A 23,074-nucleotide genomic window follows, 5' to 3' on the forward strand; every position below is an offset into this window, starting at 1 on the left:
TATAAAGCTGGGGAGGATTACATGGATCAATGTCGATAGGTTGTATTCCCTCTGCTTATTTTGTAAGAGGATGCTTCCCTAGTCGATTGTATATGCGACTTCAATTGCTTTGTCTTTGTTGTTGGGTGCAAGATCCTCTTTCTTTATTTGACGAATATCTTTGACTAGATGTGACAGCTTTTCGGTCTTTACCACTTCATCTATTGCTTTTTTCAATTGATAACATGAATTAGTATCATGCCCTATATCATTGTGGAATTCGCAGTACTTGCTTCTATCTCTTCGCCCTGTGTCAGGCATCTTGGGTGGTGCTGGAAATGTCTTTCCTATTGTTTCTGTTAGCAGGATTTCCCTTGGTGTCTTGGTCATTTCTCTTCTTTTATCTTCTCTATTATAGGGGGTGTAATGGGCTTGGTTGTCTTTCCTTTCATTCCATTTACCTTTTGTGTTTCTTGATAGGTCTTCACTGTTTGTTGAAATTTCTTTTGTGTCCAGGAATTTATGCGCCCTTTATTGTGCCTCGTCGTATGTTTCAGCCAAATATGTGTTCAAACGTTCGACAAGCTCCCTACTTCGACATCCATGTATTAAACCAGATACTCTTTGGGATTCTGGCACTCCGGGAATTCCTTGGGTTTCACTAGTGTATCGCTGGATGAAGTCTCTTGTTGTTTTGTTCTCTCTTTGTCTGATGTTGTGGACTGAGACATGTGTCTTCTTATGTTTCTTTTGTTGGCTAAAATGAGATTGGAATTTTGATCTAAGATCATCAAAGCTGTTTATAGATCCTTCTTGGAGGCTTGATAGCCATTCTCTTGCATCGCTCATGAGGCCCATTCTGAATGCTTTGCATGCTACTGGCTCTATCCAATTTTGCATTTCTGCTGCCCATTCAAAGGCTTGAAGGAAATCATCGGGGTCGTCATTCCCGTTATACGTCCCCAGATAGGAGGGGTATTTCATGTTTGCTGGTAATGGATAATTTCTGATCCATTCTGCAAATGGTGATTTTTGTAAAGTTTTGCTCAAGGTAAATGGTCTTGGCATGATAACTTGTCCTGGGTACAAATTTTGATTCCAGGGGTATGCCGTGTAAATGTTGGGTTGTGGTCCAGTGTTCTGAATGGGTTGAAAATATTGTGGTTGTTCTATGGACCAACATTGATAGCCTGAGTGGTATGGACCCTTGGTATTTGAGTGGCCTTGGTTGTGCGCTTCTCCTGTTCTGTTCTGAAACCCTGGGGTTGCTGGCTGGAATCCTGGGTGTGTTTGTGTTCCTGGGTAATTCGGAACCATGGTACGTATTGGATGTGGGTATTTCTTGTTTGCTGGCTTGAATGCTTGGGATATTGGATGTGGCTGCCATGGTACGTATCTCGCTGAACTTGCTTGATTATTCTGCATGTATTGCTCTTGTCCCCAGGCTTGGGAGGTTGGGACATAATGACCTTAGGGTCCATTTAGGAAGGCTAAGGCACATAGACCCTGGGTGTAGGTATTTTGTTGCCCTTGTGAGTAATTTTGGTGATTTGGCGTATTTTGAAAATGATTATGTTGATTATGGGTAACGGTAGATCCTGGGTTTTGTGTACCCAGGGTATTGATATGGGAATCTGGGGTTTGTGTTCCTGGGGTATTGATATGAGATCCTGGGGTTTGTATTCCCAGAGTATTGGTTTGAGATCCTGGGGTTTGTGCTCCCAGGGTATTGGTTTGAGATCCTGGGGTTTGTGTTCCCAGGGTATTGGTTTGAGATCCTGGGGTTTGTGTTCCTACGGTATTGGTTTGACATCCTGGGGTTTGTGCTCCCAGGGTATTCGTTTGAGATCCCGGGGTTTGTGCTCCCAGGTATTGGTTTGAGATCCTGGGGTTTGTGTTCCCAGTGATGATGTATCATGGCTATTGAAGGCTTCATCGAAATTGATCGTCCTTCCGGTTATCACCCCAGTTGTATGAAGGTGACGTAGGGTAATGATGATGCTGTCATGATTTTGGAGTATATATGCCTCATCGAACAATGGTGTTGAAGTGGAGGCAATGATTGTTGTTCCTGATGGAGGTGTTATGAGTGTTCCTCCAACATTTCTGTTGAGATCTATGCTTGCATTGGTTTGGGCAGGGCCGGTTTGTGCGATGTTGAATCCGGGTGCTCCATTTGAGTCATCCATGTTCTAGGATTAGGGTTTTTGTGAAAGGAAAAAAAAACTTTCGTGATTTTGGTGGTTGATGGGTTGCAAGTGAGATGCGTCCCGTGGATGGCGCCAATTATTTGTACAACGAGGCGGGATCCTAGAACGGAGAGGATGAGGGGTTTATGGTTGTATGTTGGCGATTCCCTTACGGCAAGATGTGAGAACCTTTAGTACGCCAACTATGTGTTGTATGTGTGTTGAGAGTGCAGAGAATGAATCGAATTGTGTGTATTGTATCCCCTTTTATAGGGTGAAGATGTCGTGTCCTCCAAGTAGGGTTTTCCCCTATTGGAGTAGATTGGTTGCCTGCTTTTGAGGAGATTCGTAGCTATCCAGCTTCTTAAGAGATAAGTATAAATCTCGTTATTGATAGAATGTGTATCCTTTCCTTAATAGTCGGATCCAGGGTAGTCTGCGTGTAGGCTCCGTAGTGAGGCTGGGTGAGTAATACCAACCGTTTGTACTCTTTTCATTAAAGAGATCTGGCAGGTATTGGAGTGACAACTAATGACATTGGAGACATTCCATCTCTTTCCATATTGATATATTTGTGAGTGTTTCTATTCGGATTACAATTTATGCTTCTTTTTTTGAACAACTGATACAGTTAATTTGTTATAAACTCGACGAATCTTCAACTTTCATTGTTTCATCATGTAGAGATCTTTTCAACAACAGAGGGATTAAAGCTGTTCTTCCACAATCTATACAGAAATTGCAGAATCTAACGACGCTGTAAGAATTTTTTATTTTTTTATCTTATTTAATGTAGACTACTAAGTACTAACATATATCAAATAACAGTTTCTTTTAATCCATGTTTGATATTCCTTGCTTAACAAACTAATCTATGTAGAATCCTGGTCGGTTGCAGTTTTAGGGGTCCAATTCCAGATTCATTAGGCTCCCTCGAGAAGCTAGTCTATTTGTAAGTATTTGATTTTTTGATAATTGATTTAATACAAAATATTGGTATCTTAATTTGAAACTGATCAAGACATGGACCATGAGGAATGTATTAGGTTTCTTTTTGCCTTTTAAACATGTTGATCTTGTCATAAGTCTGAAAGCATAAATTATGTTATTTTATTAAGATTTGTGAGTTTTTTTTTTAAGGTTCTATTTGGAGGTGGCAATTTTAATTTGATCACTTATTAATGGGCCATTTCGAGCTGTTTTTCCTCAAATGCATATAAATACAAAATATATATATATATATATATATATATAGCTTATAGAGGAACCAGGAAAATGGGTCGAAGGAGTTGAAGGTTTCCCATAGCCTATTTTTAATGTATATACAACCCTGCAAGTCAAGTTACTCAAGCTTTGTTGGTATTATTGTTTTCGCGATCATAATTAACGCATTAATCATACTAAAGAAAAGCCAATGCCCTTAATTAACCTTTCTTGCGAAGTATCTCTTATACATTCCCGATTTTTTGTTCTCTTACATTGCAGGGGACTCAATAATAATAGCTTCACTGGACCTATGCCACCATCCATTGGTAGTTTAACTAATCTATCATGGTTAGATCTAAGCGATAATCAGCTTACAGGATCCATCCGTGTGTCTAATGGAACAGCCTTAGGACTTGACATGCTTCTGAAAGCTCCCACTTGTATGTTATAATGTCTGTTGTATCACATTTATGAGTATATCATTATTTTGAAGAGATTTCTCGTCCTTGTAAGATCAATTTCTAATATATTTTGGTCATTAGGCAGTCATTTGGCAAATAATCGGTTATCTGCTCCCATTAGATATCAGCTGTTGTGAAGATCTAAAACTTTAGTTGTAAGAAATGGTTGAGTTGGATAATATATCAAAGTGGTTGTTTTTAGTCATGGTAAAATGGCCCGCAAAATCTTGTTTTGCTTTTCATAATGATATAAATAGTTGACTTGTTGAGTATGATTACAAAACTTTCCTAGTACAAGTAATGTTTTAAAATTTTGGAGGTCCATTTTAGGCGTCTTTTACCTTTTTTAAACCCATTTACCTTTAAGCTTGCTATTTTACTTTGACCCACTTGATCTGTTAGGGATAAACCATACGCCAACTAGACTCATTCACAAGTAATGCCCATGCACAGACACATGGTTTTCTACATCTTTTATGTACCTGTTGTGGACCTCTTCTATAGTTGGTCTTCTTGTTATGACATTCCCATATGTATAGCTCTCTAGTACTATTTACAAACCATTTAGTAATATTCTTCTTAAAGAATGAGCTTAACACTGTAAGCTTATGTGTTTTTTGAGCAGTATTGTTAACAACAATCAATTAAATGGAACAATTCCTCCCACAATTGAGCTTGTGCAGACTCTTGAAACCAATTAAGTATCAGTTAATTATAATCCCTGAGCATTTCACCAATGCCATTTGAGTTAAATAAATGTCATGTTTTAGCTCATGCGTCTTTCTTTCGCTCCTCTATATTTATACAAACACCTGGACTCGAATTCCTTGACCAGGACAGTGCCTCAGAACATAACTGTTAGTTGTAAATAGTTATTAGCTTAATGACCTAATTGTGATTAAAGAGGTCCTTACCATGTAATTATTTATTTAGTTTAGGTCCCTCCGTTTCCCTTATATAAAGGGCACTTTAGTTGTAATACTTTTATCACTTTTAATCAATATATCAGTTTTCACATTTACATGGTACCAGAGCCAACTTTCCGGTGACCATTTCCGGCCAACTTTCCGGTCACCATCAGATCATATTTTCAGATCCATTCAAATACATACATCATCTCAACTCACTACAAATCTAATCATACCCCTAAAATCATCACAACCCGTCACCCTCTTTTTTCAGATCTGTTCGCCTCTGCTTCAAATTAGACTACACCGCCGCCACCATCGGACTCAGAACTACCCGATCTACAAACCCTAAAATAATTCTCCGCCCAAAACCACCTGACGCGCCGCCACGCGCCGTTTCTCTTCTGCCCCTGTCCAACACGCGCCGGCGCGTGAGAGCGCGTGGCCTGTCTTCTGGTTACCGGATTTTTTGCAGTATTTCTGGTTTTTAATTCCGATCAAACCCTTTCGGTTAGTTTTTCAATCCGAGCACTTTTTATTTTCTGTCTTGTGTTTTTCGTATTCGTGTACTTGTTCGATCACTACAATTGGGTGATAAGAAAGGAGGTACTTCAGAAAATCAGATTGCTCCCGGCATTATTAACTATGCCTCAGTTTTGCGTATTCCCGTCAAACTGGATTCTAGTAATTGGAGTTCATGGAGTCTTTTTGTGAAAAAGGGCCTTGAAAGTGTAGGCAAAGAAGATCATCTAACACAACCACCAACTGATTCCCGAGAATGGCGTATTGATGATAGTGGAATACAAATGGCTTTGTGGAACTCCATGGAACCCCAGATTCTCACTATTGCTCAGAATTTCTCTACGGTTAAGGCTATGTGGGATCATTTGTCTTCATCTTTCTCTGCTAAGGAATCTCTGTCTCATGCTTATTCGGTTCAAGTATTTACTCGGGCTGAACAAGGTGACTCCACCTTCACTGATTATTTTACTCGTTTCTCGAAGCTTCAAGATGAGTTACGCCCCCTTTTCCCACCAACTGCTGATTTAAAGGTTCAGGAGGAGCGTAACAATAAGATGGATGTCATGACTTTTATTGTTGGATTATCACCTAAGTATGCTAGTGCACGACCCCTATTGTTGAGTAACTCTGATGCTATTAAATCTGTGGTATCCACCTATCATCTCTTGCGAGCAATGTACGGTCCTGATGTTTCTCCATCCACCACTGATGCATCTGCTATGGTCAGTAAGAGTACAGAGTGGGGTTTTATGAAGAAAGGTACTGGACGTGGAAATAGTGGGTAGGGCAGTGATCTTGTTTGTCATTTGTGTCATGAGCCTGGACATGCGAAATACAACTGCCCAAGCAATTGCCATTATTGCAAAGGGAAGGGACAGACAAAGTATAATTGTCTGAATCGTCCCACTGTTCTCAGCCACCTTCACGTCCTCGAGCCAGAATAGCTACTACTGATGAGCCTGGTGAGCAGCCTGTTTACACACTTAGCCAGGAGGAGTATGCTCGGTTCCAGTAGTTGATATCCTCCAAGATCGATCCACAAGCCAACTCGGCTCACTCAGGTACATTTTCTAGTTCTCTTTCTGGTTTTGATTCATCTTGGGTTATTGATTCTGGAGCTACTCATCACATGACTGGGAACAAAGGTGTCTTCTCTAACCTCCATAACATTTCTCACCCACCAGTTCGAATAGCTAATGGATCCTCATGCCCTGTTCGTGGCATTGGATCTGTTGGTAACTCTAAACCCTTGAAAATGTCTTTTGTACTATTTGTCCCAAAATTTCCTGACAATCTCTGTTCTGTAAGCCAACTCACTAAACAAAACAATTGTTCTGCTCACTTTTATCCTACTTATTGTTTCTTTCAGAAACTAGGCACAAACCAGCTGATTGGCACCGGTTTTGAATCAAATGGTCTCTATCGTCTATCCTTATCATCTCAACCAACAGCAAATAAATGTGATTCCAGCATTAGAGAGTCTCATTACAGAATTGGCCATCCCTCTGCAGCAGTTCTGAGGCAATTGAGACCGGACCTCCCACTTTCTTTTGATTTTCATTGTGAGTCATGTCAACTTGGTAAACATACCAGGCGACCGTATCCCCCTAGAATACCTAATCGAGTCAGTAGTTTGTTTGAACTTGTTCATTCTGATGTATGGGGACCTTGTCCTACAAAATCAACGTTGGGTTTTGAATATTTTATTACCTTTATTGATGATTATTCTCGTGCTACTTGGGTTTATTTATTGAAATCTCTTGCTGAAGGATATTCAACCTTTTGTGAATTTCATTCTTATGTCAAAACTCAATTCCAAACCACAATTAAAACCTTGCGTACAGACAATGCAAAAGAATATTTGTCAAAAGACTTTTCAACATACTTGAAATCAAATGACATCATTCACGAGTCATCTTGCGCATATACACCACAACAAAATGGTGTTGCTGAACACAAGAACCGACATTTATTAGACGTCACCCGCACACTCATGATTTACTCTCATGTTCCCCATCGTTTCTGGGGAGATGTTGTCCTTACTGCCACCTACCTGATTAACCGTATGCCCTCACCTTTCATTCATGGTCAAACACCATTTTCTATCCTTTTTCCTAATGAGAATATGTTTCCACTTCCACCAAAGATATTTGGATGTGTTGCATATGTTCATGATCATCGGCCAGGGACCACTAAACTTGATCCACGTGCCATTCGCTGTATTTTTGTGGGTTACTCTAAAGTTCAAAAAGGTTATCGGTGTTATACTCCCTCCCTCCGTCAATACTTTACTAGTGCCGATGTTACCTTTCACGAATCTTGTCCTTACTTTCCAGAATCATCTCATTCCGTCAGTGACCTGTTTCCAGCTCCTCTGGATCCTATTATACCCGAGTCCATTAGTGTCCCTACCATCCCCATGTCTTTGGCTCCATCCGCTCCTTCGGTTTCTGATCCTCTTGTCTCAGATGTCACAGATCCTGCACTCGCTACATCTGGCCCACAGTCAGCACCGATTCTTACATATACTAGAAGACACAAGGATAAGATGACAAAGACACATGATTCACAACCAGACTACCCTGGTACGTCCTCAGTTCCGCCATTACTTCCTGAACTTGATTCCCCATCTCCAAATACCACACCTGCTACACATGTGTATGATCCCCCTGGTGCACCACTACCTGATATACCTATAGCTTTTCGTCGTGAACCTAGGAAATTTACCTGTTACCCTATCCAACATCATGTTTCCTATGCTCACCTCTCCACAAAATCTCGTGCTTACACCACTGCTATTGACTCATACCCGGTTCCCATAAATGTGATGACAGCTCTTAATCACCCAGGATGGCAAAAGGCCATGGAAGAGGAAATAAGGGCTCTTCAAGCTAATCATACATGGGATCTTGAGCCACTTCCCCATGGGAAACGTATTATTGGTTGTCGTTGGGTATTTACTGTCAAACTTAATCCCGATGGCTCCTTACATCACTTGAAGGCCCGATTGGTTGCTAAAGGTTATTCTCAGGCTTATGGCATTGATTATGACGAGACTTTATCTCCCATTGCCAAAATGCCATCTGTTCGCATCTGTATTTCTTTGGCAGCTATTCATCATTGGCCACTCCATTAGCTTGATGTCAAGAACGCATTTCTAAATGGTGTTCTTGAGGAGGGGGTTTATATGGAGCAGCCACCCGGATTTGTGGTTAAGGAGAAGGCCTCGAAAGTATGTAGATTACGTCGATCATTATATGGCCTCAAGCAGTCTCCTAGAGCTTGGTTTGGTCGATTCTCAAGTGTTATGGAAGAATTTGGGATGACTCGCAGTGCATATGATCATTCAGTATTCTTTAGACACTGTCAAGGTCTAAGGATCATTTTGGTTGTGTATGTGGATGATATCATAATCACAGGGGATGATGCCATCGGTATTACTAAGCTCAAACAGTTTCTCCAGTCTCAATTCCAGATCAGTGACTTAGGTCAACTTCGGTACTTCCTTGGCAATGAAGTATCACGTTCCCCACAAGGAATACTTCTCTCTCAACAGAAGTATGTCCTTGATATGCTATCCGAGTGTGGTTTATTGGGTTGTAAACCAGTTGATAGCCCAATGCTTCCTACTGGGAAACTTCTTTCTAAAGACGGAAATCTGATGAAGGATCCAGAACGGTATAGACGACTGGTTGGAAAGCTCAATTATTTGACTGTCACCCGTCCAGATATCTCATTTGCAGTAAGTGTCTTGAGCCAATTCATGGCTACACCATATACCGGACATTGGGATGCTGCCCTTCGTGTATTAAAATATCTCAAGACTACACCAGGTCTTGGGATCCTCTATTCTGATCAGGGACATTGTCGTATAGGTGCCTTTACAGAGGAAGAAGATGGACGAATATCAGGATTCTCTGATGCAGATTGGGCAGGATGTCCTATCTCGCGAAGATCTACGATTGGCTATTGTGTGTTTGTTGGTGGAAACCTCGTGTCCTAGAAAAGTAAGAAGCAACATATAGTATCCAGATCCAGTGCTGAATCAGATTATAGAGCTATGGCTGATGTCACGTCAGAAATGATATGGGTTTGTCGCCTTCTTAGAGAACTCGGGGTTGTTCCTGATGATCTAATGCAGTTATATTGTGATAGTCAATCAGCTATACATATAGCCAAGAATCAAGTATTTCATGAGAGGACCAAACATATTGAAGTTGATTGCCACTTAATCAGAGATCGAGTAGTAGGGACAAAAGTTGATCCTCCGTCAATTCAACCGATACATGTAAAGACAGAGTTTCAGCTTGCGGATATTCTCACCAAACCTCTCCGGAAAACTCAAATAGATTTCATATGTAGCAAGTTGGGCATGATTAACATCTATGCTCCAACTTGAGGAGTGTTAGTTATAAATAGTTATTAGCTTAATGACCTAATTGTGATTATAGAGGTCCTTACCATGTAATTATTTATTTAGTTTAGGTCCCTCCATTTCCCTTATATAAAGGGCACTTTAGTTATAATACTTTTATCACTTTTAATCAATATATCAGTTTTCACATTTACAATAACAAACCTAAAATCTGTGAGTGAGCTGCACGTGATGATATATTACAACCAAGTTATTCTTTTTAAATCAATTTTTTAATACTTTTCTTTTCTGGACTAGTTTATCTTGATGCTGACATTAAATTGCAAATTTTTTCTTCTCAGACACTTGTCAAACAACTTCCTGACAGGAACTGTCCCGAATTTTGTTGGAATGAACTCCCTCACTTGCGTGTAAGTTGGTTTGAACTTTATGAATTTTGTACTCTGGTACTAGTAGAGGTGGCAAAACGGCCGGGTCTGGCAATTTGGGTAAGATGTCAAATTGGAGGCGGGTCAAAGTGGGGCACCTGGTTCAACCTTTGCCATATTTTCAGTTTGTATTATTATTATTTACTAGTCATTTCTTTCGGACCAAGTTTGGTATTACAAACATAGAATGACATAATACAGATGAAAAGGAAGAGTGAAAGGACTAATGGTACTTAAGTTTGCAGGCCTTGTAATGTTGACCCGTTTAAACATTAGGCTCAAAAGAAACAGGTTAAAAGGACTGGCAGTTCAGAAAGCCTCAACTATTTCATTCATAAAGCCCGAATACTATATCTTACACACTAAATATTCAAATAAAATTAAGAAATCTGGACAAAAGGTGTTCAGTTTTAGCTATTTGTACCCGTTTCCGCTAGTACCATAAAACATCCTTTTTGACCCAATAACTATGTCGCACATGCAAGATTAGCAAATAGAACCTGTGGTTCAGTTTGATACCTATTAATTTGTCAAAGAAGTTAAACAAGTTATTTCTCTTGTTGAAACTTGCATAGTTCAGCTTAGGATCTAGACATATGAAATTTTACAAACAGGGAAGGCGGGTATTAGGTTGAACTGGATGGGAAGGCTTAGGCTAGCTCTTGATTCTGCCAAAGGCCTGACATACTTGCATGAGCTTGCTAACCCTGCCATCATACATAGAGTTATAAAATTAAATCACATTCTGCTGGATGATCATTTGAATGCTAAAGTTGTTGATTTTGGTTTGTCGAAACTATTGGGAGATGATGGAAAAGGCTACATTTCTACTCAAGTGAAGGGAACACTGGTGAGTGCCTAATCCTCCAAGACATTCCCTCAGATGGATGGGTTACGTTTTCTTTCAAATAAAATGGACGTTGATTTGAGCCTTAAAGTTTGGTAACAAGTCAAAATGGTTTTGAGTTATCGAGTTGAAAAGGATCACCTTTAAATGAAAACAAATTTGGGCAGGCAAAGGTTGACAGGCAAGACTTTTTTTTGCTATTTCTTTTATATTTTTCAGATAGATCTTGCCTTAGTTTTATTATATACACAATACCTTTTAAGTTAAGAAGTTTTATATATTAGAATAAAACAGTTTAGAAGGATGTATGCGGTTAAGCAGTCTTTGAGAGACGTTCAACCTGTTTGGCCTAGTTGACCAGTTCCTTCTGGCCATGTCCTTTTATCTGACTCGCTTTAGATTAAAAACCATCCACACATTCATTAGTACATTTTTCGAACATGCCATCTTTAGTATTTGATTTTCCATTTCTGTTTTAGTGGTTGATCTGTTCTAAATGCAGGGTTACATGCATCCTGAATATTACATGACCCAACAAGTAACGGACAAGGGTGATGTCTATAGTTTTGGAGTAGTACTTTTCGAGTTATTAACTGCAAGATCTCCAATACAAAGAGGTAAATATATCGTGAGACAGGTTAGTGAGGTGTTCGTGTTGGAGTGTGATCATGTTAAATAATAAACGCATGTCCGGAAATAATTGAAGCCTACGGGGTTACACGAAATGACACGGTAACTCTATACTATTAGTTATTATATTAATGTAATAAAATAACTAATTGATCACGAAATAATTAATTTAAATAAATTAAAGAGTTAATTGTATTTAATTAATTAAAAAGAGGTTTAATGTGAAATAAGGAAATTAGAGTTGGACTCTAATTCCTTATGGAAGGGGCCAAAAGTTCTAAAGGTTTTAAGCCTTGAGATGACTTGGTCACCAAGTCTAAAACCCTAAGAATTACCCTATAAATAGAGGGCTTAATCAATGGCTTTATTCATTCATTCACACAAGAAAAAATCTCATCTCTCCCTTTTTCTTTCGGTCGAACCAAATCAAAAGGGATTTTGTTTTGTGTCGTTCGAAACTACATAGAAGCACATACATATAATAATTAATGTCTTACATTAATTATGGTTTTGTTTTGTCGACTTCACATATTCTTGATTCATGGAATTTCGGTTTAAAGGGAAATAAACAAAGGGGTTTGTTGATCGTGATCGGGGTACTATCATACGGTATAAGGGGTGTCTAGTGTGCGATTGTAGAGGGGTTTTACTTTAAACCCTAAATAATAATAATATTATTATTAATAATATTATTAGAAGCTTTGCACAAAGGTACACGTTTCGATTCTATTCTTTGTTAATTAATTTGATTGCATATATGTTTCTGTTCTTCCGTTGCGCATACTCGTGATTATATGTGTGTTCGACCAGTCAAGAGGTAAATATCTCTTGGTTCACCCGAAACGATTGGAGGTTAACCAAGTTTGTGAACTGGAAATGAAGTGTTTAAAAGCTTCAGGAGTTCAACGGCCCAACATGGAAGAAGTAGTGAGAGAGATCGGGAGCATTACAGATTTGGCAGCTTTAAACATGGATTCTGAATCGTCATTATTTTTTCAAGTCAACGCACAGGAAAAGGCGATCTTTATCATCCGTATAATGATTCTGTCTCTGATCTAAGCAGGTTGTCAGTACCATTCGAAACTGAGAGGTGCGGGTGAAATTGGGTGCATATGATCGAATGAAAAAATGTCACTAGTATTGTAAAACTATGGAATAAGAACAATAATAGAAATTAGGGTTATCTCATTTATAACACATGGAGGAATATTTATACATGTATTAGCTTGGAATAGGCTCCAAGTCTTAGTAAAATAGGAAACAAATCATCCACTAATAATATTTATAACACTCCCCCTTGGATGTTTGTTATACAATATGCTTAGAGTTGTTGTCTAATTAAAAACCTTGATAGTAAAACCCGGTGGGATAAAACCATAGTCAAGGGAAAAAGAGTGCAGCGCATATTGTGTCTCTCCCTGATGACGATATCACTTCAGATCTTTAAGTTGATGCAATCCAATATCTTGAACTAACTTCTTGAATGATAAGGCTCGAAATACCTTAATAAATAAATCTGCATATCTCAATGCTTATTTGATGTATCATTCTTTAGGTTGAATAATAAAAGCAACATCACCTTTATACAAAATTGTTAGAGCGTTGTTTCTGGAAGAAATACCGCAAGATCCACAAACATATATGACATTCCCTTTTAGATATCCTTTAGAAAGATTATGCCTTGTTAAAACTTTATTAGATAAAACTCAATGGGACAAAAAATCTAATGAAGGAAAAAGAGTACATAACTTATTTGATACGCTCGGGAATATTGTCTCGTTAAAAACCTTACCAGAAAAACCCAATAGGATAAAACCATGGCTAATGGAAAAAGAGTGCAATGCGTATCTCCCCCTCATGATCACATCACTTAAACTCATTAGTTAACACAAATCAATATCACTGACCAAAGTCTCAGGTTATCGTAATAAGTGTCTCGATAAATCAATTTGAATTTCTCATGAACTAACTTGCTATATGTTGATTTCTTCACAAACGGCTCACATATCCAATTTAGGATTTCAACATGCATATGAGACATTTCATTTAAGTACATACACGTACTTCATAAGTTAATCTTTATAAACAATTTTAATTTAAATGATGCATAATGAGCAATCAATAACTATCAATGCGTTAGATACACTTTTGAACCGACATTGTGATCATTGTCTTTGAAATTCGAGGGGGTTCTTTTAACATCATGTGACCTCATAGCCATAAGCGTCACTTGTCCACAAAAAGTATAGCTTCTTCTTTTATCTATTATGATGATCAATGATATTGTACTTAACATAGTCAATTCGTAAATCAAGACAGTCTTTGTCTTTTATCTCACATTCATTTTCTAATAATTCAATTTGTATTGTACACTCTTTCGGAGTTCCATTGAAACTCATATCATATTTAAATCCAAATTTCTTTATGGAGTTTCATGAGCAAACATAGTAATTTCTATGACACATTTCAATAAATACGCACTAAGGCGATTCTTTCACATTTCAATTTCACATATATAGGCTTTTAAACTTTTCCAATCACAAAATATGCTTCATGCATTTTATAGCTCTCATGAAATATTAATACCAAATGAGCTCTTTTCGTATTCTTTAGACACAAATCAAATATCTTATTTTGCCAGACTTTCAATAGATCAATAGTTGCTTCCACCATATGAGATTTCTTGTCCATAATCAATACAAGATCTGTTCAACAATCTATGTGCCATATTTTTAATTTTCTCATTTAATATCCAAACACAGATCATCATCATATAATTTACGCACTTACAAGTGCTTCAAACTAGCGTCTTTTCATCTTTGGTCAATCATTCATATCTTATCACTTATGCATGCATGCTTATAAGATCCTCACCATTATACATACTCTTAGCGTTATCCTATTCAATCAGTGTCGACGTCGTTTTTATCTATTATCGATTCCACAAGTCTCTAGACATTTCACAATTTATTGAGATCTCATTATTTCTAGGTATCAGGGGTTTCTCAAAAACCTCTATGTCTAGTTTCTCATCATTAATCTCTAATGGGGTCTTTTATACCTCGACTTTGACCATCTTAATTTCATGCTCCTTTTCTTTCGAGGCTTTTATTTTGGAATCGACTTTTCTATCACTCATTATCAATTTGAGCATACGCAACTTTTTGGTCAGTTAACATTGCTGGCAATTACCAAATGTTCTGAATGAATTATCCCACAAACTTTAAGTTTATATTCATTGATTTGAGGATCTTTGATAATTCATTTTATTCATTTCAGTTGCTTTCCATCTTTCCTTAATGTTGGGAACTTCTCACCCTAATGTTGGTAAAACTAAATCATGTTAATGAAAAACTTAAGCCATAAACAAAAATTTCAATGATGGTTTTATTGAATACGTACACCTCCTTCATGTTCCAACTCATACCCAAAATAGCCATACTAATGTCTAATCTAATCAGACAGTTTCGAACTGAATCAAAGCATAATCTTACACACTTCCAAGGCACGTCTATTTTACCAACATTATTTCCAACATTCTTTGAAATATCATCTTTGTGCATTGTGGTGGAGCAACTTAATCATATATTTCACATTTAAAACTCTTATGAGACATATGTGGTTTCTGACCATAAAACAATTTCAATGGGGAGGAACATTATTGACATGATGCGAGTTCATATTATTGCATGTTAAATATCATGGCCCCAAATCACATTTATTTTGCTCTACATAATTATTACCAAATTAATCATTATTACCAATACAATAGGGAACATGCTCCCAATCTTACAAGATGAGCAATTAATTACGCACATCATGTTGCGACTTTGGTGACCCATTTAGACGATGTATCGATTTTAAAACACTAAATGGTCTTTTGGACGATGTATAGGCCTACTTACATCTCCTTTGCATATGTTCCATCAAAATAAAAGGATTCAATCCTTATCATACTTGGCATATACTTTCTATGGAGCAAATGACCTCAAAATACATAATCATTCTGAAGAATCTCTTAGTTTATCTTCTTTTTTCGCATCATTATTGACCTGGGATTGTCCAACCGGTCATGTCAATCAATTAAGTAAATCTTGATTCATAAACCTCTACTTTATGACCATATGTGCTTCAATTTCACTTGACATTTTAAATCATATTGGAAAATATAGTATATCGGTAGTGTGAAGCAATGTTTTAAATACTGTTATTTTGGTCGTACCGGTCAGGTACCCGGTACCGGTATTACCGGTATACCGGCCCGTACGTACCGGCACGGTAATTTAATTTTTGTATTTTTATTTTTATAAACATCCTACAAAACTTGCTACAATTTAACAAAAATAGTCAAAATACAAGTACAATCCACTCAAAAATAATATCAAATAAGTATTTCATAACAAAATATAAGTTTTAAAGTTTACAAATAACAAACATTAAAGTATCAAAAAAAAAATTTTAAAATTCAAAAAAAAAAATCAAGATACCGGTATTACCATCCCGGTAATACCGGAAAATATCGGAAATACCGGCCGGTATTGAATAGTGAAAATATCGGACAAAATACGGGGATAGTTGTACCAAGGTACCACCCGGTATCTGGTATTCCGGACAATACCGGCCGGTACATACTGGTATTTAAAACATTGGTGTGAAGCTTTAATTCTCCTTCAAATTGATATTAGTCTCAAGCTATATCAAACAAGAAAAATGTTTTATAACGGTAAAATAACAAAATTTGCTAAGCACGTATATGCCATTAATCATTAAACGATGTGTCGTATAAGCATATATAATCACGTAACTTACACATATATGCAAAAGTCAAAACAATTCTAGTCAATCAAGATATATTTTTTTCGTATTACATGTACCCATTATTCTTAGCAACTTCATAACATTTGATATATACAGATATCATTTCCATTATTTATAATCTGTGATTTGCATATTCATGATCATAATGTGTATCGATATATTGACACCTTTATGTTTTGCATAGTATCAATTCTATTCATCTTTTCACAGTTAATGACATCTCGTCTTATCATCTTAATAATGTCACTAATACAATAATCAATATGCATAAAACCTTTTCTTTCTATAGTATATCATTCGATATATCAATTTAAGTATATTATATATATTACCAAAACATATTGCATAATTTAATTTCTTTTTACGTGAATCCCTTTTTACGGTGTATATAATTACACATACATATCGGTACGTTGTACGGGTATTAGTTATAGTATATACATATATAAAAATAAACATAATTATAGATAATATATGTTATCCAATATCCATATTCGTTCCTAAGTCGATTTAAAAGTTATCTAAATTATTGTTATTTATTCATTATCTTTTAATAAAAACTAGGAAGTGCTATGCCACGCGATGTGCGGGCTCATTTTTCGTGTCGAACAGTTTCATTATGTTAGTATAATTGCGTTGAATCTACAGTTTTTTGATTAAAAATACTCTATCATGGATACGTTTGCTTAATATATAGAAAAAATTTCTTTTCCAAAATAAAAGTTTGAAAGCTTGGTGTTTAAATTAAGGAAATCCAACATTTGTGATGGCGTTCAAAATGAGAAAGCAAAAACTTTAATGTCTAAAGTAAAAAAATTCATACTTTGTTGTTAAAATGAAAAGTTTTAAAATTTCACTATTCCTATCTTTCCATTTGTCTTTTGTGTTGGTGTTCAAAATGAAAAAGCAAAACCTTTGATGTTTAAAGTAATAATGTTCAAACTTTGTTGTCAAAATCAAAAGTTTTAAAAATACACCATTTTTTTGGAAGGAGATTCCCTCAAGTTCCTCCAACTTGACTAGTCAAGTTAGGAGGATCTTGGCCCTTGATTCCTTTGATTGAAAATTAAGGGCCAAGATTCAATGATAATAAATGAATCTTGGCCTTCGATTTCCAATCAATGGTCAAGATCCTCGCAACTTGACTAGTCAAGTTGGGGGAACTTGAGGGAATCCCCATCCCATTTTTTTTCCATTTGTCTCGAATATAAAAGATAATTTGGGGTTTCATATTAGTAATCTTTGTGTCAGTTAAATGATATAAAATATATTATAAATTTTACATATTATTGTACATCATAATTAAAAACTCATTATAAAATCTAGGGATAAGTGCCCAGAAATGCAGTCAACTAATACTCAAAAGTTATTGTGTGCACGAACTCTAAGTCAGCTTTATTGTGTTCACGAAACTTGAAGTTTTGGTTATTGTGAACATAAAACGGGATTATGGCTATGTGGGACCAGTTACTTTCACGTTGACCCGTTGACTGCTTACATGGCATGCACACAATAACTTTTTGGGATTAGTTTATGCATACAATTAAAAAAAACAGATTATTTTTTTCAAACTCGCCGAAAACTACAAATACTCGCCGAAAACTACAAATACTCGCTGGAAAACTTAAAAATCCGATTAAACCTTCGTTTCTTCGAATTAGACCACAAAATTCGCACCAAAATACTCAAAAATCGGCCGTAAACAAACCCTCAACAAAAGTTAAACTGATTGATACTCGCCGGAAAATTCACCAACTCGCCGGAAAACTTAAAATCACCATAACTTTGTTATTTATTCGAGTTTCGACTTGAAACCAACACCAAACTGCTCAAAATTGTTGTCCGAAACTCGAAGAAACAACAAAGTTATGGTGTTTTTAAATTTTCTGGCGAGTTGATGAATTATCCGGCGAGTCTCAATTGGTTTAACTTTTGCCGAGGGTTTGTTCGCGGCTGATTTTTGAGTATTTTGGTGCCAATTTCGTGGTCTAATTCGAAAAAACGAAGTTTTAAACGGATTTTTAAGTTTTCCGGCGAGTATTTGCAGTTTCCGGAGTATTTGTGTGCATAAACTAATCCCAAAAAGTTATTGTGTGCATAAACTATTCCCAAAAAGTTATTGTGTGCATGTCACGTAAGCAGTCAACGGGTCAACGTGAAAGTGGTGACCGGCTAACTTTTGACCCGGTCACTTTTGCATGCTATAGGACTATTGAACAAGTTTCCTGAGTACAATAAAGCTGACCTAAAGTTCGTGCATACAATAACTTTTGAGCATTAGTTGACTGCATTTCTGTGTACTTATCCTTAAAATCTACTACATGTTATCATATATAAACATAATGGCTTCTGGAATAACCCCGGATGATACATGTCGTTTTTATAAAATTTTAATAAGGTTGAACAATCTATAAGATATAAATGAATAGGGAAAGTTACATAAAAAGGTAACCTATTTACATGAAATTCCTATTAAAGATAACCTATTTTGTTTTCGTCTATTTAAAAGATCCTATTTTCAAAAAATTCCTAATAAAGGGTATATCGTTAGTTTTGACAGACGGAGCTCGTTAAGTACCACATCACTGATGCCACGTCATCAGTTTTGATAACGTGGCACTTGACTTTGACCGACTCATATATATATATTGAAATTAGGCCAGTCAAAGTCAAGTGCCACATCATCAAAACTGATGACGTGACATCGGTGACGTGGCACTTAACGAGCTCCGTCTGTCAAAAACTAACGATATACCCTTTATTAAGAATTTTTTGAAAATAGGATCTTTTAAATAGACGAAAATAAAATAGATTATCTTTAATAGAAATTTCATGTAAATAGGTTACCCTTTTATGGAATAAACCCAAATGAATAATAGATAGTTTTGGGTATTTAAAATAAGATAAAAACACCATGGACCTTGACATTTCTAAAAAGGTTCTAAGTGGATTCGGTAGTACAACTCATCCATCTAACATTTAAGTAGTAATAATTAGGTAAGCAGATCCTTTAATCTTTTCGTTCATATTCACATCCTTTCGCATATATACAATAACACTTCATTTCAAGGATCAAACTTGATTAATTTACCGATCATGGTTCGATTTGTATTCGTGCGAGTTGATCATTACCCCTCGAGTGGGAACAACACGAGTGATGATTCTTCCCACGTAAAAGACACTGGTTTCGATGTGAACACAATCGTGGTCCTAGCAGCCTTATTGTGCACATTAATAGGAGCCCTTGCACTCAACTCAATTATACATTATGCATTAAGGCGTACACGGGCTTTATTAGATCCTGAAGTAACTAAGACTGAAGGTCTCAAGAAACAAAACATAAAGAAAATTCCTGTGGAGGTTATAAAGTTAAGAGGTGAAGAAGTTCTAGCAGCTGAATGCTCCATTTGTTTAGGACATTTTGTAGATGGAGAAAAGGTAAGAGTGTTGCCTGAATGTAACCATGAATTTCATGTCAAGTGTGTTGATCAGTGGTTGCTTGACCATATGTCATGCCCGAATTGTAGGCATTTGGTGGCTGTACCGCCTATATAGCAACGCCTTTTGAACATGAATCTGGCCAGCAAGGCGTTGGTGGTTGTAGCCCTTGTCTCTGGAGATAGAGATCAAAGGTTCAATCCTCATGCCCAACAAGGCTAGAGGTCTTTTTCCAATGTTGTTAGAATCTGGAAGCAGTCTTTTTATCTTTGGTAGGGGATAAGGTTGTCTACCTTTCAACCTACCTCGTACACTGTCAAACCCAAAACCAATAGAAGATAGTATTTGGGGTTACTTCTGTCTTAAGCTGTTATTAGTTGTCCTAGCTTTTGAGTTTTCGACGTATGAAGAGATTAGTTGTAGCTTGTACATATTACATGGTTATATATTATCTTTGGTAATTTGTAAAACACTTTGTGCTTAAAAGGTTATAGTAAATCTTTTGACAAACTGTGGATTATTGGTATTTCTAGGGACAAATGATGTACTAGATTACTAGATTATGAATCAATGATCCAGCTCTTGGTAACGAATATGACATCCAATCAATGTGGAAAATATCTGAAAAAGCTTCTTGATGAGTATCAATGATCAATACCTATCAACTAACGAGTCCTTCTCTCCACCTGGTCCACGTTTCCTTTTTTATGTTTTTTTTTTTTAACAACAAATTAGTAATTAATAGTTGGAATTCGAGACACGTAGTGACATTCAATTAAGTAGTATGCAGTGCTCGAACCATGCATGCCTGAAATGAAATCCATAACTCTCAAAACCCCCCTAATGGTAACGGTAGTGTGTTGATCGTGTGAGCTTTTGGTCATTTTTGTAAGTTTTTCTAGTTGTAGGGGATGGGTAAACAACATCACTTATTATTTTTAATAGATTATATACATACAAATATACAATAAACCGGTTTAAAGTTCCATACACAACATCGATGTGACCATAGTAATAATAATATCGTGACATTAATCCGAAAAACTTTGACCTATTGTTTAAAAAGATTATTGCACCAATGATAGTGGTATGTAATGCCCCATTAACAATTGAATTGTGATATTCCTATAGTGGTAACCAACTTGCATATGTATGGATATTTTGGATGTTTGTTTAGTTCTCTTTTAAAAAAGAAAAAAAATAAGAGTAAATTTACATTTTCCATCCATGTGGTTGATAACGTTTTACCTTATGGTCATTCAACTAAAAAGGTAGCAAAAAAACCCTTTTACTTTGGCAAATCTTACACTATAATTTCATCTCTACGACTAACGTCTTTAATATTTTGACACAAATACATGGATGGGTAAAAAAGTACAATGTTAAATTGAAACCATGAAGTAAAGGAAAGAAAAGTTGGCAAATTCAGTTTTGTTTGGTACAAACCTTCCTAACTTGTTCAATTCCATTTAATAATATTATATTTACTTGCACGATTCATTCACGTGGTTTGTTCTTTTTCGTTATTTATATCCCTGCTCAGACATTTTTGTGGAATAAGTCCAGACTATTCAGTTTATTGCAAGTTACATCCCTAAAGAGTAAAAAGAGATGTAAACTTCAAAAATGAACAAACCACAAGGATGTAATTTGCAACATACTAAATAATCTAGACGTATTCCATTAAAATTTGAAAATTGATGTAAATTAAAACCCCAAAATTGAACAACGTTATCCATGAATCCTACAATTAACTCATATAATATAAACACTTAGGCTGCATTCTGAAGTTTTTTTTTTTAAGGAAAGGAAAGAAAAAGATAAGGAATTTTACAAGTTTTGCATTCTTGAGATTTTTTTCTGATGGAAAAGAAAGTGTAAGGAAGGAAAAGTTAGGATTTTTTCGTTCTAAAATCTTTATGGCCATTTTTGGTTAGATTTGGATGGAAAAAATTCTATCATTGTCTTCTCACCCTTTAAACTAATATGTCCTCTCCTCACTTGACCTTACTTCACCATCATCGTCATCATCTACGGTCCACCTCGTCACCACCGGCGCCGGAGCTGCCACTAGCACTACCACCACCACCACTACTAGTCCGATTAGAAAAAGACCCAGATGAAGAAGATGATGCTGCTGATGAAGATGATGATGATGAAGATTGTTGGCTGGTGAAGAAGACCTAGATGACCCAGAACATGAAGATTTCTTTTAGTTTTCTTTTAAACTCAAGAATGTCTTTTTTTTATATAATTTTTTATCCTTTCTTCCCTTATCCAATCTTCCCCTTTCTTTTCTTTTAATAAAAACTCAAGAATATAGTGTTAAATACTTTGCTACGGACATTTGACAACCGAACTTTTATAAGAATTCCAATCGATCCTACTTCACCTACCGGTTTACTTTGAGATAGGAGAGCACCATCCCCATTTGCTTAAAGTCCAAGTTTTACTTTACATACATCTGTGACACATAAAAGATGGGGTGTTCTCAACAATAACAACGTCGGTCTGAAAATTCAAATGATCAAATTAAACCGAGAAAAAACACATAATTTTTAAAAAATTTAAATATATAACTACTAATAATTATTTAGTATGTTGGTTCATGAATTCTGGTACTTCGATTTTTGGACAGGGGCGCCTCTAATGCTCTATAAAGGGCAAAACCGGATTCTCGTTTCGAACCCGTTGTTTTTAGAAAAGTTATTTAGGGTGCATTTGGTTGTGGAAAACAACCCTTGTTTTTCATTTTTGTTTTTTAAGAAAACATGAAAAATTGAAAACACGTTCTAATCATAGTTTTCTAAGAATATTTTTCAAGAAAATATAAAACAATGTTTTCCACTTTTAAATGAAAAACTTAAAAACATCTTTTTCTTGTTTTTTATTTTCCATTTTCCATTTCTCCCCTCCCTTCCTCTCACATAACTACCATATTTTCTAATTTTCTAATTATAACACGTTTTTAAAAATTTTATTTGTCTCCTAGATAATAAAAGCCCTTCTTATTTTCTAGAAAAATTAAAAATGGAAAACCATAAAACATTTTTTACAACCAAACGGAGCATTATAGTTTTTTTTTAGCAAATTAATTATTAGATAAATATACATACATTCACAAAATTAATATCTACACGTATTTAAGATATCACATAAAATTAACTAAAACTCGAAACCAGTAGTTTCGTAGTTTGTTGTGTCACACAACTCGCATAATATCAGAATCAAAATCCTTGATGTTTATTAACTAAAATATTCAAATAGCTAGGT

General features: G+C 36.1%; 3 protein-coding genes and 1 long non-coding RNA gene across 4 annotated transcripts; all 4 read left to right on the forward strand.

The window, feature by feature from the left end:
• Positions 1-208: 208 nt before the first annotated feature.
• LOC122592409 lies at positions 209-3,932 on the forward strand. The gene is made up of 4 exons (XR_006322709.1): positions 209-2,742; positions 2,853-2,927; positions 3,067-3,120; positions 3,654-3,932. It is a non-coding gene; the product is annotated as an uncharacterized LOC122592409 (long non-coding RNA).
• Positions 3,933-5,273: 1,341 nt separating this feature from the next.
• LOC122592407 lies at positions 5,274-10,739 on the forward strand. The gene is made up of 2 exons (XM_043764625.1): positions 5,274-6,326; positions 9,982-10,739. Exon 1 carries the CDS (start codon positions 5,550-5,552, stop codon positions 6,048-6,050), a length of 501 nt encoding a protein of 166 aa, XP_043620560.1. The 5' UTR covers positions 5,274-5,549; the 3' UTR covers positions 6,051-6,326; positions 9,982-10,739.
• Positions 10,295-11,645, forward strand: LOC122591704 (leucine-rich repeat receptor protein kinase HPCA1-like). Its single transcript, XM_043763952.1, has 3 exons — positions 10,295-10,318; positions 10,661-10,918; positions 11,418-11,645. Exons 1-3 carry the CDS (start codon positions 10,295-10,297, stop codon positions 11,592-11,594), a joined length of 459 nt encoding a protein of 152 aa, XP_043619887.1. The 3' UTR covers positions 11,595-11,645.
• A 7,725-nt stretch (positions 11,646-19,370) lies between these two features.
• LOC122592406 (RING-H2 finger protein ATL74-like) lies at positions 19,371-20,364 on the forward strand. The gene has a single exon (XM_043764624.1). The coding sequence runs from the start codon at positions 19,460-19,462 to the stop codon at positions 19,916-19,918; it is 459 nt and encodes a 152-aa protein (XP_043620559.1). The 5' UTR covers positions 19,371-19,459; the 3' UTR covers positions 19,919-20,364.
• The last annotated feature ends 2,710 nt before the right edge of the window (positions 20,365-23,074 follow it).

Source organism: Erigeron canadensis, chromosome 3 (genome assembly GCF_010389155.1).
Source record: "Erigeron canadensis isolate Cc75 chromosome 3, C_canadensis_v1, whole genome shotgun sequence".
In the NCBI taxonomy this organism is placed as follows: Eukaryota; Viridiplantae; Streptophyta; class Magnoliopsida; order Asterales; family Asteraceae; genus Erigeron; species Erigeron canadensis.

What these genes read in the sequence shown, in the direction of transcription:
- LOC122591704 (XM_043763952.1), top strand. Translation starts at nt 10,295, where the DNA reads ATGGTACTTAAGTTTGCAGGCCTT. An exon ending in TACTTAAGTTTGCAGGCCTT is followed by an intron (nt 10,319 to 10,660) that starts GTAATGTTGACC and finishes CTTAGGATCTAG; the next exon opens with ACATATGAAATTTTACAAAC. An exon ending in CTCAAGTGAAGGGAACACTG is followed by an intron (nt 10,919 to 11,417) that starts GTGAGTGCCTAA and finishes TTCTAAATGCAG; the next exon opens with GGTTACATGCATCCTGAATA.
- LOC122592407 (XM_043764625.1), top strand. Translation starts at nt 5,550, where the DNA reads ATGGCTTTGTGGAACTCCATGGAACCCCAGATTCTCACTATTGCTCAG.
- LOC122592406 (XM_043764624.1), top strand. Translation starts at nt 19,460, where the DNA reads ATGGTTCGATTTGTATTCGTGCGAGTTGATCATTACCCCTCGAGTGGG.